At 33.7% G+C, this 20,337-nt stretch overlaps 1 protein-coding gene across 6 annotated transcripts in view; it reads right to left on the minus strand.

Moving 5' to 3' along the window:
• LOC124357073 (zinc finger protein OZF-like) overlaps window positions 1–19,663 on the minus strand; it is a 43,308-nt gene extending 23,645 nt beyond the window's left edge. For 2 of the 6 annotated variants that reach the window (XM_046808490.1, XM_046808489.1), the window contains exons 1-5: window positions 19,377–19,655; window positions 15,444–15,584; window positions 11,450–11,620; window positions 8,864–8,956; window positions 3,800–3,901 (exon numbers count right to left, since the gene is read on the minus strand). In XM_046808490.1, the coding sequence (XP_046664446.1) occupies window positions 3,800–3,901; window positions 8,864–8,956; window positions 11,450–11,620; window positions 15,444–15,518 (441 nt within the window). In that variant the 5' untranslated portion in view covers window positions 15,519–15,584; window positions 19,377–19,655. Of the gene's footprint in view, window positions 1–3,799; window positions 3,902–8,863; window positions 8,957–11,449; window positions 11,621–15,443; window positions 15,585–19,376 lie in introns of those variants that run through there. The other 4 variants (XM_046808487.1, XM_046808485.1, XM_046808486.1 and 1 more) reach the window with 4 other exon arrangements.
• Between the last annotated feature and the right edge of the window lie 674 nt (window positions 19,664–20,337).

The raw sequence follows: 20,337 nt of genomic DNA on the forward strand, positions 1-20,337 counted from the left end.
GAGGTCGCAGCCATTATGGAGTGTGCTCGTGAGAATCTTCGTCTGCGATATAGGGGCAAGACGATTAACATTTTCACAGACAGTCAGGCAGCACTGAAGGCGCTGGATTCCTCTGCAATCAAATCCAAACTGGTTTGGGATTGCTATCAGACCGTTTCCTCCCTTGCCAGAATCAACAATGTAACCGTCTGTTGGGTTCCTGGTCATGAGGGGATTCTTGGGAACGAAAGAGCTGATGCCCTGGCCAACCAGGGCTCAGCAACAATTATGACGGGCCCTCAACCATTCTGCGGTGTTCCAAGGTGTGAATCCTCTAGGGTTGTCTCGAAATGGATTCGCGCGGAGCATGGGAGAAGGTGGAGGTTGCATCCGGGTTTGAGAGTGAGTAGAATGGTATTACAGTCACCTTCCCCCAAGGTGGCCTCGGACCTTCTCTCATTAAACAGATCAATGTCTTCTAAGGTCATTGGTCTCATTACGGGGCATGGTCACCTGAAGAAGCACCTACACAGAGTTGGCATCCTTCAGGAGGATCCGCTCTGTGGAAGGTGTAATGAGCAGGAGGAGACTGCTGAGCACCTGCTCTTTGATTGCCCAGCAATAGCAAGAGAGCGGTATGCCATCTTTGGTAGTTTGAACAGGGGTGGCGAGTTTTCCCAGGAGGACTTGATAGGTTGTTTTCGGCGGTTTGTTGAACTGCTGAAGTTGTAGACTGGTAGTCCTCATGGTGTTTCCGGGGTGCGCAAAAGGCCCTTGAGGCTTAAGTGCATGGCAGTAGGCCGCCCCAGGGAAAAAAAAAAAAAAAAAAAAAAAAAAAAAAAAAAAAAAAAAAACCTAGCCTTCTCTGAAACCAACAAACAAAAAATTGGAAAAATCATTGACTCTTTAAAAGCAAAAACATCAGGAGGGGAGGATGAGATCTCATCAAAATTGATCAAACAGTGCAAACACGAAATAATCACCCCACTGACTCACATCATTAATAAATCACTTTCACAAGGAATATTTCCAAATGAACTAAAACTCGCAAAAGTCTATCTGAAATTCAAATGTGGAGCAACAAATGAAGCCACTAGCTACAGGCCAATTTCCCTAATCTCTACTTTTTCTAAAATACTGGAGCGAGTAATACTAAATAGACTACTGGGCCACCTCAAGCAGCACGATCTTCTCACCCCTAGACAACACGGTTTTATAAAAGACAGATCAACTTCAACAGCAATAGCTCAACTAATTGAAGAAATCATCAACAATCTGGAAAAAGGACAAATTGCAACAAGCATATTTTTGGATTTTAGTAAAGCGTTTGACTGCCTTGATCATGAACTCATACTGAAAAAGTTACACTCTCTTGGAGTCATTGACAAGGAACTTGACTGGTTTAAGAGCTACTTGAGCAACAGGGAACAAGTAGTAGAACTTACTTACTTGGAGAAAAACACTGTGACGAAAGTAAAATCTAAGCCACTACCAGTAAGCAGAGGAGTACCTCAGTCATTTGTACATTTTCCTAACAAATGACTAGCAATTAATTTTACTGAAAGCGTAAAAGTTTCATATAATTTTTATAGAAACCTAACTAATTAAGTTATTATCATGGTTATTTTACCACAATGTTTCTAAGAAACTAGGCTACATTTTACAACTATAAAATTAATTTTTATTTTGTTTTAAATTTTTAAATGTTAATTATAAAAAATTTTGGGTTTTTTATGTAAAAAAACTTCAGTTTTAATTTTTTTTCACTATTAAAATTATTTATTATCTAAAAACTGAATATATATTATTGTTCATTAACTCTTTGTCATGATAAATCAATTATATTAACATTTTTTTTTAACATTTATCATTTAAAAAAAATATATTTGAGTACTCATCAAGTGCAGTTTTTCCATCAGTTTTACACGGGTCGCAGATTTTGTAGCATTCACACACAATTTGCATATAAAAACACAGGACTACACTAAAAATATACACTGTAAAAATAAAATAAATAATAAATAAAAAATAAAACTTCACAAACAAACGTCAAACAACGTTGTTTCTATTTTGCAGGCTAGCCTTTAGCCTTGAAACAAAACAAAATTTTACAGAATATCACAAATAAATATTTAAATGGATTTTATAAAACTACTACAATTAACTTTCAATAATATTGTCAGAAGTGCTAGCCGTAATTTTAGACGCAACATAATCTAGTATCAACACAAAATAAGCACTGGTAATAGATTACAATTAATTATTTTAAAAAAGTGATATTTTTCTGCCATAGTTGGAACACCTGAACTCACCAACAACTCAAAAGGTCTGCAGAAAGCGTATTGGCACACCATCTAACGTGAAAAACTATAAATACTTTAAATAATACATCGCAACGTCACCAGATCATGCTGCGCACGTGAGTCCCAGTTCGGTCCGTGCATCACTGCACGTGGTATATACGTGAGTCTAAGCCAATGGGTTGATTAATAATTTATGAGTGATTATGTCATTAACAGATAAAAAAAAATTATACAAACAAATGATGTAGAAAATTTAATCAGCTTTAATTTTCTATATGTGTAACACTTTGGTGGGATTAATTAAATTAACCCCTACTGAGATATAGGCAAAAAACCAAAATTACCATCGGCCCCCTCCTTTCTCCCTTTAATGACAACCCTAGGTTTGAAGACATATATAGTATGTTATTCTACCACGTTAACCCCATAAATGGTTTTTTCCGCGTATTGACTTTCCTTCTAGAATCATTCTTTTACTGGGCTATATATATAAATTTAAATAAAGATTTTTTCATAAAAAGTACATGCTCCGCCGAGACTCACATCCGGATATCCTAATAGGAGATGAGCATTTTACTACTACAAAAAAGAGCTCTCATTTTTTTATTCAATTAATTTGTATTTTGCTTCATGAATTATTGTACTTTTTGATGTAAAATATTGCATGAATATTTACAAATACATAATTGTTAAACTAACTATAAAATATTACTCAAATTGAAATATAAACAGTAAACAAATAGTTCATAGCTAATAATAATAACATGGCTATATAATAAGCATACACAGATTATCTTGATCGTGGCAACAAGGCAAACTCTACATCGGTGTTAGAAATATAATGCACTTGAACCAGAGTGCAAATAGATGGCCAAGGCTTACGTAAAGCATGCGAAGCCGAGGGAAACAGCTAGTTACAAATAAAGTCATAAAAGAGTTTGATATCTAAAACTGTTCTTCTGTTTTAGCCACAGACACAATATGGCTGCTAGTACAGTTAACTCTAAACAGAGTTGTCTAGAAGCACTTTTATATTGATTGTATAATTCCAAAGAAACAAACAATATTGTCTATTCTGTTTCTTTATCAGTACATGCATGTGAGATTGCAGCATGTGTAGATTCCAAACCTTTCGCACCATTAAAACAACTAAAGACACAAGTGTATCAATGTAATAAACTGATGATTTTGTTTTAGTTGCCTCAAGATGTGACAAAGAGGACTAACAGAATATTGATTTTATTTATATTGTATAAGTACGTTATTTAAACTAAATGTATGCATACATTTAAAACGTTTGATTTACACCACACCCTGCAATATATGTAAGTAATCAAACTAAATTTTTAGGCATTACTACACTAAAAATACTCACCAATCAATAGGTTAACAAACGTTCCAAACAAACTTATTAAAACAAGTAGTTTCAGTTCAAATAGCAAATTGTCTAAACAATGTTACAATTTTTATCATTTGAATGTGTTAAAAGTTTACAAGCCTAAATTTAATCTATTTACCTGTTCCAAGTCCATCTCGTCATTGCAGATAGAAAGTTCCTTCTTGATCACTGGTACTAATTGTATTGTATCCGTCTTGGCAATGCTGGGCTTCCTACAATCCTACAATATTGTCCAAAATTTAAAAAATTGGCAAAGTAAAGGCTATTCTAAAAAATACAAGTACAAACAGTTATATTAAAATCCGAATCTAACATATGTATGCCTACACAGTAAACTAAGCCATAAGCCCACTAGCATGTTTCCTTGATTACAAAATGTCAGTAACATAATAAGTAAACTCTGGATTATCCGTGGGCAGTTTATTTGCTTTGTTTATAATCCAACTGTGATAAAACATTTTACACTAAAATAACTTTTAAAACTTTAAAAGATACTTTGGGTATTTTTTATTTAAAGCTCGTTTTTCACGATGGAGGAGGATTATGAAGGAAATAGGAATTTTTAGGACATTTCTCACTGTTTCGTTATAAAATGAATTAGTAACACTACGTTTTGAGATTTGTAATTCGATCGCTTCCTCGTATTAATACCTCACATAACACATAACTACAATACAGATTATAATAAACAAATCGTTCTCATTCTTAATTCGATGAGAAGTTAGGGCTAATATAATCAAGAATCAAGTGATTCCGGTATCAAACATTATACCTGGCTTTAGCCTTAATTTCAAGTGTAGGGGGAATCCCTTTACCATCAATTTTTTTTATCAGTGCGGAGGAATCCTAATCAAAGTGTTAAGCTTTTTTAAATGAAAGCATTACACAATCTTTTCAATTCCAACATTGAATAATTTTGCCAGTGTGAAGTTAGGTGTTACTGCGATACAAGCCAGGTCATCTTACCTAGACAGAAGTAGTAATCTAGATAGTAGCAATAGATCTGGGCTGTATTGAAGATCTCCCATCAAAAGTCATCCAAGGACTTTCTGGTAAAATTGGCTTTGTACGGACATGCATGGGTGTGGAAGTGGTGGGGTCTTTATACCCCAACACACGTGCCAAGCTGGAGCGTCCATGAAGCACACAAATAGCCATCTTCTCTCTTCACCTAGGAACTACCTCATCCAAATCTTGTCTTCTATGGAAAATTTATTCAGGCTGAGCTGAACTGGCAGGCTTCGTTTTGGCTATCCTTACCACACTCATCTTTCTTTTCATACTACTGTCACCTATCGGGAAAATTTCCCAAAAATCTAGCTTCTACTATGACTAAAACCTAATTTTCTCTCTTTATCCAAGCCAAGGTGGAACAGCATATGCGGAGGGCTGCATGATCAAGGGAGTGCTTGATTGTTAATAAGCGAATCTGGCGACCTCCAGTTTAAACATAGTCTTCCCCAAGTTTAGCAAGACAATGCTTGGGGTGACCTTTAGGTCTCCGCTACTCGTGGGAACACAATGAGTAATGAAAAAACAAAAACTATTTTAAACAAACCAGTAGAACTCAAAATGTGGATGAAAATCCACACAAAATAGAGGGATTGGTAATGGGCTCTGACCCTAGCTACCCTGAACAAACATCAAAGACTGGTAGACTTCCTAGTAGAAGTCCTCAAACCCCCGACTCAGCCAGAGTCGATATATCTAAGGTAGACGCCACACTGGAGGATGACCACCAAAAAGCAGAGGGAGCAACAACCAAAAGGCCGCTCCCAGAATTGCCAAAATTGAATGGAGCCGTCAGGAAATGAATGGCTTGGTTTCAGAAAGGAGGTTACTCTCAGGAAGAAGCAAGGGATTTCACCTTAAAACCAATCCCAGAAAACCAAAATAAATTCCTAAAGAAACAAAAAGAGGGAAATCCAAGAAGACCTCATTCTAATGGCTCCACTCCGGAAGCTCATCAGAGGAAGAAAACAAAGAACGAAGCGAGATGGGGGAACAAAAGGAGCTATCTGCACAACCCCTAAAATCTTCCTACAAAAAAGCTGTAAACAGAAACCTTTTATCTATAGAGGTTACATCACAGGATTTACGACTCAGGTTGGTAATCTCATATATGATCATTCAATTGATAACCCTAGAGCATGTTAACATAACAGTGCACCTAGGAAAACATATCATGGTCTTCCAAGCAGAAGTCATGGCAATAGAATCATGTGCCAGAAGACTCATACAAATGAGGACAAAAGGAACAAAATACTTGATACTATGTGATAGCCAGACTGCACTAAAGGCACTTGATACCTGTTCGTTTGACTCGAAAGCAGTCTGGGAATGTAAGAATGCTCTAGCTGAGCTGGCTACGAATGACAGAGTAACACTTGGTTGGGTGGCAGGCCATGAGGGCATTCATGGAAATGAAAAAGCAGACATTCTCGCCAAAAAGGGACCGGAGTCCATAACAGTAGGGCCTGAGCCAGGTTGTGGGATAGCTTACTCCAACAGCAAAGCTCTAATAAAAGATTGGGAAAAGAGGATAAGACACATAAATTGGAGTAGAGCCTCAAGATTAAGACAATCTAAAATGTTTATCTCTCCTTATGCTCAAGGGTAGCATCTCTCCTAGATCAGAGTAAGGAGGATATAAGACAGGATGATATTAGGGATGTTTACAGGACATGGCCCCATAAGGAAACATCTCATGGAGGTGGGCCTTAGCCAGACTAACGAATGTAGACTCTGCGGAGAAAAGGAGGAATCTTTGAAGCATATTTGGTTAAATTGTCCTGCCATATAAAAAATTCGGAAAAGATTCCTGGGAGCATATCACCTTAGCCCCCAAGGACATCAGAGAACAGAAGCCCTCAAATCTGATCGGCTTCTGTAAAAGCGTCAGATTTTGAGGACACAAATATTAAGTAAGGGAGGTGCAAAGGCCCTTTTTAGGACTAAGCACAGGGACTAAGCATCGTTTTCTCTCAGAATAAAAAAAAAAACGAACATGCATTATCGTGAAGAAAGAAAACTTTTGAGCTCAGTTCTTCATGATGCTTTTTCGCTTTTGTCACCTGTCTTACTTTCTGCAGTGTTTCACAATATCTTTCTGTACTTATCGTCAAGTGTTGTTCAAGGAAATCAACCAGACTCAAACAGTTTTTGCCATGATCTTTCTCACTGACCCGAGGTTGGATTCATATTTTACAAGTGTCCATATTCCAAAGACTGCTTTTTTCCCCATAATTAACCCTACAAGGGCTACAATTCGTGATTGTGTTGATTGACTTAGACATCAAGTCAGGATGTCTGTGTGATATAAGGTGCTACTCTCAGACGTGGGATTTGGCTTGGAGTCACAAATTCAATTCCTGTGCCTGACGTTACAGATTTTGCAGTCTGGTGTGTACGTATGAGATTCACTGGTGTGTGGTAAAGCTGGCAGGAGGGCCCATCTTAAATTAACAGTTGTTGGATTCTTGTATAAGTGTACCAAATTCAAAACAACTGTTCCGCATTTTTTTATAGATTACAAAAAAAACTCTCGATTTACGTTATATTTTAGCTTTGAAGAGTTAAAACCGTAACTTGCATTTTATGAAAAATTACCTGTAATTGAGGGTTAACAATTCACCCATATTTTCTCACGGATTATAATTCAATCGAGAAGTTCATTAAAATTTTTATCATAGTCTACAAGAAAATTCAGCAAATCAGCAAAACTTTTTATGGTCGTCAGTGAGAATATTTTAGAACCCAAGAATTTTATAAACTCAAATCCATATCATTCTGGAGAAATGCTCAGTGGTGATAAAACAAAGATTTTCAAAAATTTTGTTATTGATTTTCATTAACAAAGTCTTCAGTATTCAGGTTAGGCTAAACCACTGACGTGAACGTCAGAAAGGCCATTTTAAAAATCAATACATTGCTGCCTCACTCTGCTTTCACTTATTATTCCATTTCCATGATTATAACAAAATTGGTGATAGATTTCAATGAGTTTGCAGATTTGCCAGCAAAAACCTTATCACTGAACGTACTTCACAAGCGGGTGCATTTTGTAATTGCAGGGAACATTTCAAATTGTCATAGTGAGAAAAGTAGGAGAGATAAAGATGCCTGCTTTTTAAATTTGCATACTGAGCGCACAAATCTTTTTACCCAAAGATGGCACGACTCTAGCCCCACCCACTACCGAGCTAGTACCAAAAATCTACTATTTCTTGGATCACCTACATACAATCAAGACATTTTTCATTTTATTTCAATGTCATTAACATGAGATGGCGTGTTAGAAAATATCAATATGTATAGTTCATCTGAGAAGAAAATGTTTAACTTCACCAATCTATAAGTTAAAAAAACTGTTAATAAATATTAAAATTCTACAAAAAATATGTGATTAAATTGTATTATAATTCTAGGATTGATTTTTAATGACTAAACTTATTATAGGCTATGGATAATTTGGTCATGGAATTACCTAATTTCAGTCGTCCACCTGTCGTTACCACGCTGCAGCCTGCAGGAAACATTGTGCGTGATCGTGTTTGTGTATACTGTGCTAGTGGTATTTATTTATTTATATGTTGTGTTGTGTAATTTTAGTTCTACCACAAAACCATTCACCACTACGGCTACTGAGGTCTGATGATAAAGGTTAACCTTCGAAAGACGTCATCATAACCATTAAGACCACATAAAATTGACAGTATGATATAACCTATTATATGTTTAGTAAATTGTATCCCCTATATACCTACTATGTGGTACGATGACCGATCATAATAATGTCTTAACTCTTCTCTGTACTTCACACTCATGCTCTAGAATAGAACAGAGAACATTACCTGTCCTATGCTCTCCTCATCACTGCTGGCCAGGGGAAACTCAGTCTTGTACAATAATGATATTGACTGAGTTACAAACACTACTATGTTAGTACGTTGTTTGTTTTTTTATTCGTCCTTTAGCAGAGCCTTTACTTTACAAAATGTATTCCACATTATGCCACACAAAATTTAATATTGCACTGGATTATCTTTTACATTTTCAATCTTTATATGATAATGTGGCAGCTTTAAATTGAATTAGTGAAAATACAATTCATTCACATAAAAATTGTCTAATGAATTATTTTATTCTGATGTATCACAAAAGAGTTGAGAGAGAACATTACCTGCTCATCTTTCAAAGGTAAGGATGGTTCAGTCTTGTACAATGGTATTAAGTGTATTGTCTTGGGCTCAACAGTTCTGGATTCATTACCATCCTGGAATATCATCATGAAATTTTAATAAAACATAAAAATGATAACAACTGAAAATCTTCCAAACGTGATGTACAGATTTTAGGTTGCCATATTCATTTAAATTTATTCAGTAAATTTTTGGTGTGTTTGGTATAATTAATAAATTACTCTAATACTGTAAATTAATGTGTAGTCCACTAAAAAAATGAAAAATGTCTACAATGCCTTGACTACAATGCTTAAAGATAGAGATCGTCTTTATTCCACAACCATAGAGCTCAGAAATGGTGGCATATAAATTTTACTAATGATAATATGTTTACTGAAACTATAAGTTTTAGATTAACATTGATTTTACTAATTTGACATCTTTAAGATTACAAATGGTGTCATAATTAAAAGTAATGTTACATGTCTTTGGCCATATTTGTAAAAGTGTTCTTGTCAGGAATTCTTCCAAGGTGTAAAATGGGCTAGTAACCAGCCAATCGGTTAGTGCTGTCTTTAGTGCTTTGCCTGCATATCATTGCAACTCTGGTGGAAGGTGGTTGAAGAGCTTCCTTCTGATGTATGATTGTTTCTTTTCATATAAAGTTAGGTGGAGATTTGGTAGGTTGTAGAGATCTCCATGTCTTGTAATGGTGAATGTGTTTATTTCTTGGTAAATCTTTGCCATCAATATACATATATTACAAATATTATATTATTATTATATTGTTGCTTCATTGTATATTTCTAGGATATACAATGAAGCAACTTTAAGAGTGTTTAGGTCCTTTAGATACTGAAGTCCAGCCCAGACTTTAAGAGCTATTTTTGCAAAAGCAGTATTCTTTCAAGGTATTTTGGCTGACGTACCACCCCAAACAAATAATCTATAATTCTAATGTGATTGAAAAAGTTAGAAATATGCTATTTTTGCTGTTTCCCTTGTTGCTAAATTATTTGATCTGCTTTATGACATTACATACTTCGACTGAGTTTTTTGGTGAGGTTGTTAATTAAGATGTGATGTCAAGTCAATCCTGATTTATTGTAATACCAAGAAATTTTGATTCTGTTTCCATCTTAACATCTGGGATGACTAGTACTTTAGCTGTTTTTTCCTAAATTCTATCTGGCTAGTTTTTAAGTGATTAACCACCAGGTTATTTCCATGATAGAATTCATATGCTGTGTTGAGAGCTATATAAGAGACTACTGCTAGCATGAATTCCTATTTCCTATACTAGAATGATGAATACTACTGCTAAAATGTGTCTGCCACCTCATCTAGAATACACTATGTTATTGTATTTTGTAGTTTAAGTGTCTCTGATGTCAAAATGATGTAAAGGTTCATTTTGAGCTTCTTAGTCACCGACTTCTTCAACTTTATTTGGATCTCTTCAGACGAACATAACTCCAGATTCCAGGAATCAAGACTGATACAGCGTCAAGATACCAGACGTTGCCATAAGGGGAAGGTGAACAGGAGCTAAACTCAACATTCAAATTGAATTAACCCTTCCTACCAGAGCTATGTTAAGTGTAGCAGAGTTGTGTCATCTGTATACATTAGGGGGGGTACAGTCACCTTGTATGTGTTGGGGTATACAATTATAAATAAAATAAATAGGTAAATAGGACTGGTCCTAGAACTGGGCCTTGTGACACACCATGACATTTCTGTAGTAACACTTCATACTGTATGTTTGTGCTCCATAAGTTGTTTTCTTCCCTCCAGATAGCTTTGAAACCACTTCCTTGCTACCCCTCTCACACCTAGGTTTCCCAACTTCCTTACAATAAGATCATGACTAAAACAATCAAACGTCTTAGTAAAATCAAGGATAATTACTGTTGTGAGCTCCACCATCTTCGATGTTGTCTGTTAGAAATTCGGCCAGTTTGATCATTGTTGATTTAGTTGGTTAATTCTTTGTGAAACCATGCTGATTGGTGGGCAGTAGACTGTATTGTATACTATGTTCTAGGTGCCTCCTGAGAACTAGTTTTTTACATATCTTTGAGGAAGTTGGAACAAGTTATATAGGCCTATAATAGTTTTGAACATGTGTACTGTCTCATGATTTTAGACAGGTGAACTTAAAAACTCTCTCATATCTTCACAGTCCCCATCATACAGCCTGGACTTGACCCCTATTAATTTTTTTATAAGTTTTTTGTAATTTTTATTAAATACAAATGAACATGAAGAAAATGGTAAGAATTTAAACAGTTTTGTGGCATAGCAGCTTATAATTTTATATTGGTTAATCATGTTCTTGATCTTTTACAGAACTCATAATGACCACCATTATTACTTTCAGTGATATGGTCCCTCCAGACATGTTTCTGATAACTATTTTTAATTCAGTTTTGAACCTAACATTATGGTGTAAACATATGAATGATTGGAAATAGAAACTATAAATGTTATTCAGTTTACAATCATATGAATGGAGATGATTGGCAATAGAAACTATAAATGTGATTTATTTATAACCATATGAGTGGTGGTGGTTTTTTTACCTGTAATGGTGAAGTTTTTTCATCTGATGTTGAAGGCTGCAATTCATATTTCCCATCAAGTAAATTGCTTACATCATACTTTTCCAGCTTCACGTATGGAATTTTTAAATTATAGTTTGGGTAAATATTGAGTATTTCTAGATCATCCTTTATCACCAGTCTTTCTATGAACTGAAAGGAAATAACAAAAGATTATAAATTTAAATATAAAGAAAGCTTTATACTTTGCAATACCAAATGTAGCATATTTTATAAAAACTAATTTGTTTTTATTTACATAACTTCTTATTTTATTGTTCCTTTCATCAGTGAAATGAGCCTAAGTTTTAATATAATATAAGTATATTGGGTGAAGTGAATAAAACCTATTCACTAGTGATTAGCATCTAATACTTAGTCCTAGATCTTACTTAGAACTGAGTAAATAAATATGTACAGGATATAGTTAGCAAGGTTAGGTTCCGCATGTATCTAGGGAAATGTAAGCAAGTGCTAAGTGTAGAAGTTGCTAGCCTTAAAATTGTTTAAACACATTTCAGTTTTTTCGAGTCAATAATTTTATATTTTTTTACAAAAAGGAAATAAACACAAAATATATTTTGAGTTAGTCAGTGGACAGCATAATGCCAACGTTGAAGCTACTACAGCTGTTATGTGGTCACAAGTAAAAAACCTTTTTATTATTTGTTACTTTAAATCAGTATGTTCTGTAACTATATAGTGTGCATTTTATTTTATAATATACATAAATTGTGAATATGTTTCGGTGTAAATGTGATTAAATAATGTATTTATGGATTACACCCTTTTAGTAATGGCTAATATCTGACAGAGTACCACTGGATAACTTGAAAAAACGGATTACCAAAAACATGGATTACAGAAAAAGCTAATTACTGGAAATTAATAAATAATGTACTTAAAGACAAAAATGTTATTACTGCACAGTGTACAATTTACAATAATTTAGCCTAAACATAAATGAACAGGTAAACAGGCAAAATAACAAACTAGATTTGTCTTTGAAATTTCTACAGAAATAGGCATATGTCTACAGTAGAACCCCTCATATCCGGCCACCACGGGACCGAGCCCCTGGCCGGATAACGATTCGGCCGGATAAACCAACCTACAGTACACAGCACTTGACGAAACAAAACAATTGTACTGTATTGTACTAACCGCACTGGAAATAATCAACGAACTGTTTACAGGTTAAACCTATTAGCTCAACTGAGGACAAAACAGGAAAATGTAAACAAATAGATACACAAAAATAACGCAAGAGTCGTGTGAGACTAGTGCGTGCAACTGCGCGTCTGCAAGCCGTGGTAAATAAATTTCGATATTGGCTTCCGGAAAGTGGCCGGATAAACCGAGGTGCCGTAAAACCGAGGCCGGATATGAGGGGTTCTACTGTACTACATTCTTGTAAAACTATTTTCAGCTTAAAAGAACTCCCAGAGTTTTCTGCTTCAAACCACAAGATATTTTGTTTTATGTTTCTATTTAAACTATGCTTAAAAGTTTCTAAAAAGCACAGCACTGCATCCCCAAAAATTAGCCCTAATGAAATGCAGACAATTAGAATGTGCATGCTTACACTCACCACTCTGTACTCTGAATAGGAGCAGGTTGACGGAGTGCAGATAAGGACTGCAAACAAGTAGTTTCTAGATATTACTTGCAGGGCGGACAGACGATGGGTAAATTTTTACTTTAGCCACTTTACAATATTTGACATGTTTTGAGAGAAAATGCTTTAAAAGTACATTTACAAAATAACAGAAAATAATTAACTTTTGGGAATGCAGAATTTTGTTCTCTTATCAGGAACCAATAGTTGAATGGGCTGACATTAATGTCTATAAGCATCGAACGATGGTGACAAACAATAAACATCCCTTGAGGTAGTACCGATCAGTAAAATATAAAAATCCAAAAGCCGAATCACTAATGCTTAAGAAGTAAAAATATTACAAACTCTCCTATCCATATTAATCTAAGTAGCAGGGCAATGGCTGATAAAGGCTGCTAATCACTACCGTAGAAGTACACAAAGATATTAAATTCACATTATGAAGTAAAACAAATCACCACAATATCTAATTTTCCTCTGTCACATTAAGTAGGTAATATACTGGCACTCACAACACTAACATTTACATAAAATACACAGAAAAACATTACTCACTAACATCACAAAAGAGAATAACTGTAAGTGACTAGGCAAAAAAAATCAAATCAATCAGGAACAGCAATGTTAAGATGGCCAAAAAAAGTTGTACAACAAAGTAAAAATGATAAATAACCTTCACTACGGAGGTTGAAACGATAAATAAACTTCACCATTGAGGTAGAAATTGTGATCAAAATGACGGAAAACAGACATTTTTTTTTAACTTCAAATGCAGTTGGTTAGATCTACTCTTCCAGCTCAAATTCTAACGTGAATGTTGAAAATCTTGACTCCCCTTAAACCTTGAACTGGTGTGTCTGCTCATGTACTGGCAGCCTTTTTTTAGCCGTTTGTAAGAATTACATTAAACTGTTATATACCTCTCAAAATTCTTCAAATATGCAACTTATTATATGTTTTCAGAATATTTCAAATAATAATAAAAATAATAAATTAAATCATTAATGTTCTCTTATTATCAAAAAAATGTTGGTGTTTAAATATTCTTCATTTGGATTTTTTATAACTTTGCACTATCTATTTCATATGTTTGAAAGGTTTATATGAATACAAAATCATACAAAAGACACACAATGTTATATACAAATATATATAGTTTGCTACAAAATCCACTAACATTGCATTTTCAGCATTTTTTTTAAAACTGCTTTACAACACTGTATTTCAACCTAGACATAACTTATTATACATTATTTTCATAAAAAATAAAGGAATAATAATAACTTACTTGTTTATTATTATTGCAATAGTTTTTTTTTTTGCAAACAATTTAACCTTGAACAAGCCTGATAAGGATGGGGTTCCAATTCAGCTAATAGTGCTCTCAAATCAATTGATTTTTTCCAAAATTAAGTGTGAGTATCAGCCATACTACTAATGACCAAAACAAAACATAAACTAAAAATAAATCAATTAGACAGACAACAAAACAAGACAGCAGACCTAACTAATAAGACAGTCGGTCCGGTCAGTTGGTCACAGTCGAAACAGTTACTCACACAAGACGTTCCTTCTAACTATACAAAGAGGAATAGTTTTATTTACTGAGTAATAAAACACCTCAATCGATAGCTCGATTATCCTGCCATCGATTGATATTCAATTTTAAACCAAAACATATAAATTACGCAAATTTTAACCGATTTCCAAAATGTCTGCTTTCTGCCATATATACGGCAGGTGCCAAGTTAGAGGGTTAAACTACCCCTTTTTAGTTTGCTATCGTTCCTCACTCAGAAACCCCTATTTCTCTCAGTCCCCTAAATTGATGAACTAATATGATATAATCTAAAATTAAAACCCAATATAAAAAAATTGTAAGAGTATCTAGGTCATTTTTGGTAACGTGGCTAAACATTATCCAGATGAAGTGCTGGATTATAGATGGTGTATTGTATTGTACTAAGGTCAGTCTCTCTCAAAGGCTAAGGGCTGAGAAGCTTGTGAATGCAATATAAGCTGATCTTTTGTACATAAATGGCCAAGATCTTTCCGCCATCTCGACATTAAGTCCCTATTTTTTTCCAAGCTTCTTGTACCAGCATTTGGTCTAACTTCAGCCTTTCAGTGTCATTTAAAACTGACAATTAATGATTTGAAAGTGATTCTGGAGATATCTTCCACTACAATTAGCCAACTTGGTATGTTTTGGATACAGTTTCAAAAGGATCTATGCTACGAGACTTCTTTTATATGGCAGATAAATTCGTTGTACAAGTCCTGGGTAAAACCAATTAAAAAAACTATTTAAAAACTATTGTAAAACAAACAAATATAAGAAAACAAATACTGTACCTGACTATCCTCATATTTTGTATCCAAAATATCATCTTTCAAAAATGGGACTAAACAGGTAGTTACAGAATCCATGGTTGGTTAGACTACGGCTTAAAAGATTATTCTGTTTATGCTTCCATTCTTGGTGTACAGCTGCCTCTGAAAAAAACAATGTTTAATAGTGATCAGGAGCCAGTCTTTATACAGATACATTTATGTGGCTACTGGTTTTTCTGGTTCAGTCCAATCGCTAGTAGGAATAGTCAGTGTAGGCCTACTGAATATGTTGTCTTTTTGAACATTTATTTATACAGTTTGTCTTTGCTCAAACAAATGTATTACTAACAGAAAAATCTTTGTAAGACTTTTATAACTTCTTGGGCTAATAAAAGGCACAACATATTGTACTTCATAGAGTAAGCTTAATTTGTATGTAATGCTAATAAACATTCATCCCATCCCTGTAGTGTTAGTAACGTTTTCTTGTCAACTAACATTACCTAGCATTATAACTTTTAACAATGTATTTTATTAACTTACTGATATTTCATAGCGTCACAGTAGAGAGGATCTTAAACGCAAGTTATAGTTTTTCTTCATTGTTAGTAGCAGGGGTGTGATGCAAGAAGTGGTACATCACAAATGGAAAAGTAGGCTTATTCAGGTTTTTGTAACTGATACATATAATTATATTTTCTATTGTGAATTTAGTACGATTCCATGTATTTGAATATAAAATGTTATATTTCAATATATAGAATATACATCTTTCTATAAAATTAATAGGATTTCTTATCAGTTAGATTTGGCATAGGTAATTATTATTACTTTTGATATAGTTTAAACTTATCAAAACATCTAATACTCGATATGTATAAACTATTTGTAAACTGCATCATAAAAATGTATTTCTTAAGTTAATTCTAAGTTATTACTAGATTGACTCCAATCTGGTTCATACTTCTGTTAGAAAGTTGAAGAAACTGGGACATGATCTGAGGTCGGGAAAGTACCGATCAGAACGAACTTCAATGAGGCCTTTGCACTTCTGCAGAAAAAAGAAAAACGTCCCTCGAGATAGTACCCAAATTCAAGCTCAGAAGATGAACGTGAGGTAAAGGTTATCTTTAACTTTGGCACTACTAGTAAAATATTTATGATAAACCTACTTTAATCGCATTATAACAAGTAATACATAGGGACAAAGAGTCCTCCCTATCGACGACATCACTTCCTTTTAAGAGGTAGGAAACAAGAACCGATAGTCATAATGACATGTAATTTTGACAATAAATCAAATAAAGTATGTTCGTTCTAAATAATGTAGTTTATTTTTAGGTAAGAAAAACTTCCAAAAATGGTGGCGTCCAGATAATACCAAGGTAACTGATTATACTTTGTTTCAGGTAATTTCGAACAATATTGTTATTACAAACATTACAAAGAGCTGCCAATAGTTCGGTATCAGTGGAGTTAACAACCGGAATAGCTAGTAAAAATTTTAACAATATGAACGTATTCTGTGATTCTCTTGAACAAAAATATTTATGGTTTTTGGGGGTTAAATCACAAATAACTTTACTTTTTAATAATTAAAATGTAAATGTAATTTGTGGTTATTTTTGTCTACCCTTCCTGTTATCTATGGATGTTCAGTGTTATCTGCTCCCGATAGCTCATCTAAGTGTTCTGTGGTCAGAACAGTTTAATTATAATTAAGTAAAATCAATCATCTCGTACAGTACCCTTCACTGGCGTCTATTACACAATCGCTAATTCTAAGTTAATTAGTTTTTAAAGTTATTTTTTCAAGTGTTAATATTGCGGATTGAGCAGTTGAGATATTAGTAAATTAATTTTGTTTATTTTATTGGTCATCGTGTTTACAAAGTGAGAGTATAAGTTCATTTTTTTACACTATTTATTGGTTTGTTGAAAGTTGAATTAAATTTGTATGCATTATTTTCAAATTTTTTTTTTATCCACACCGGAAACGCGTAATTAAACTATTCCTATTGTCCTACTGAACAAAACAATACGAAGATTTAGAGTATGAAATAATGAATTTTAGAACATGAAAAATGGAACTAATTTTCTTGCAAAGAAGTAGGCTAGGAAGTTATGGTTAGGTGAATTTACAACGTTTGTTTGTTTTTTCAAGTTGCGTTTCCTAAAAGCATTAAAGGCCGGAGACATTCGTCATCAGATATTTTGAATTTGAATTTTTACTGATGGATACTACCTTGAGGGATGTTTTTGATATGTCACCATCAACGCTGAGCAGCACATGTGCTGCCTTAGCCCATGCTGATGGCCAAAGGCACTTGTGTGACTGATATGAACTTTTATTCTTAAAAGGTCTAAATTAACAAAAACGTCTTTTATGTGTGTCAAATTCCCCTGATTCATAATTATTTTACGTATCCAAAAATGGCATAACGGCTGATGTCAGCAGTAACCAATATGAGGTTTATTGGGAGTCTTTAATAAGCGGCCTACAGTCGTTATCCGATTGCTATTATCGAACAATTCTATGTAAAAATCATGCACAATAAGACTTATAATCAATTACCCTAACAAGAACAGTCTCGTACATTAACAATTTTAAATACACAAATTCCACAATAACATTACAAAACAACAAACCCAACTATGGCCTAGACTTAAATATCAATGAAACCTCACAATATTTAGAACTTGCCCAGCTTGATATTAATAAGTAACCACTTTTGTGTGAAATGGAGGAAGAATTCTGAGTCCCATGTGTTACCAGGAGCCAAACTCACATGTTGAAGGTACTTAAACAAATCTCATCACTTGTGAGAAATATCTTGCATATTTCCCTCATATTCATCGCCATTTTCAAAGTCTCAGAATATTAGTAACTTCTTGTTGTTTATTGTTTACATTAAGATTACTATAACTAATAAGTTATAATCATATGATAAATTGTAATATCGAATTATCCTTCGGATAAACACATCAGAACCATTCGAGACTAGCAATCGAATAACGAGTGTAGGCCGCTTATTAAAGTCTACCCGGTTGATTAACAATCATAACAAGACCACGTGATGCCCGTAGATTTATGAAATATTACTCTGTGTGAGAAAAGTATGTTCTATAACTTTGTAATTCGTCACTTCAATTCATTGAAAACTTATATATTCTTTTGTTCAGGAGGACGTTACTGAGAGGTTAATAACGCAAACCTATTTTGCCAGTCCAGCCATTAACTTCATAATTAATAAATCCTTTTGTGATAGATCCCTAAGATACAATAAAATTAATGTCTTCTAGTTTTCCTATTCCTTCAAATTTAAAATTTTTAGTACAAATAAAATGTTTCAGATCATTATTTTATAGCAAAAAGGCATATTGGTATATTAATTTAGGCTATTTCAATGGATATTTAACGTTTAGGCTAGTTAGCAAGTGAGAACTGCTATAGTTTTGAATCAATAGATCCCTATCACAATCACAAAGAATATAATATTTTATGGTAAAAAGAAAATATTACATTCTCGTTTACCAGTAATAAGGAAATTAGGTATATTAATGTATCTCAATGGATATTTGATGTTTGGTTAGCAACTGTGAAGTGATATAGTTATGAATAATACATACATCCCTATCACAATCACAAAGAATACAAAGGTTAGTTTTGCTAACATTATTATTTAATTAAAAAGTTTCATTTATAGGTCTATTATAAGTAATTGCAAAGTTATCGTAGTTCAATATAATATATAAATCTATATCATTTAAATAAAAAAGATGCAACATAAAAATACAAGGATGCTGTAATAGGTCATAAAACATAATTTACATAAGTTTTGTTAACATCTACATGGAAGTTTTCGAAAATATGCAATCACAAAAATGCTTGTATATTAACAAGGCACTTCGACAGCCATAACATAATATAAAATATTAAAATTCTATACTCACCAAAAGTAAATTGCAGCTTTAGGTTGTTATAGGTAGTCACAGGTTAAAAACTATGTTTTGAGGAAAGTAATCGTAATTCATGCTAGTGCTGCCGCAACTTTATTTGACATCAAACATGCTGATAAAGTTAAGTAACTAAACAAATTCACCAAACATTTTTCATGCAAAGCATTATGTAACATACAGTGCCTATAGTTAAAAGTTTATTCAAACTCCTTTCAAATTCCACTAGAGAAATTACCATGTCAAGGCTGCCTGCCATTGGCGCCAATCAAAGTAGCCTACTCAGCTGTTTCTTGACACGTGTCGTCTCACACAGACTCAGATGTGATATATATTATATTGACATGTAAACTTCAACAGTGATACTGCCAATATGGATAGAAGAATCCAACAATAACACCTTACTATAACAAACATTTGTAATATTAAATTTATCGGCTACCACGGCGTTCCAAAATAATTCTTTTTTAATAGATCGTTCTGTTCCTTGGCTATTTGTTATTATGTATTCAACGTTCAACTATGGCAAGAAAGATCTTCCGTTAAAAATTACCGCATAATTTTGGAAGAATGGTTATTTAAATATTTATTATTAGTTAGACTCCCGAAGGAGCAAGTACTTGGCTAGTTATTTTTAACTTGATAGTTTAATATATCACATACGTGTAAAATAACCAAACCAACATTATAATCACAAGACCACATACTCCTGTCAAACTATTTCAACGTTCCCCAAATTTGTATCAAATTCAACTTCCGGTGAGTTAATAGCTCAGTTCGTTATTCTTTTGCATGTGGTAGTTTTTTATATTTATAATAATTGACATTTTCTATATTTAAATTCTCAAAAGTTTAAATATATATTCAAATTCCAGATAAGTGTTTATTCATAAAATTTTTTATCTCATTTAAGGCTCATATTCAGCTATGCTGGCTTCGAATTGCACTAGTTTTTCAT

The sequence above is a fragment of the Homalodisca vitripennis genome, chromosome 3, assembly GCF_021130785.1.
Source record: "Homalodisca vitripennis isolate AUS2020 chromosome 3, UT_GWSS_2.1, whole genome shotgun sequence".
Classification (NCBI taxonomy): Eukaryota; Metazoa; Arthropoda; class Insecta; order Hemiptera; family Cicadellidae; genus Homalodisca; species Homalodisca vitripennis.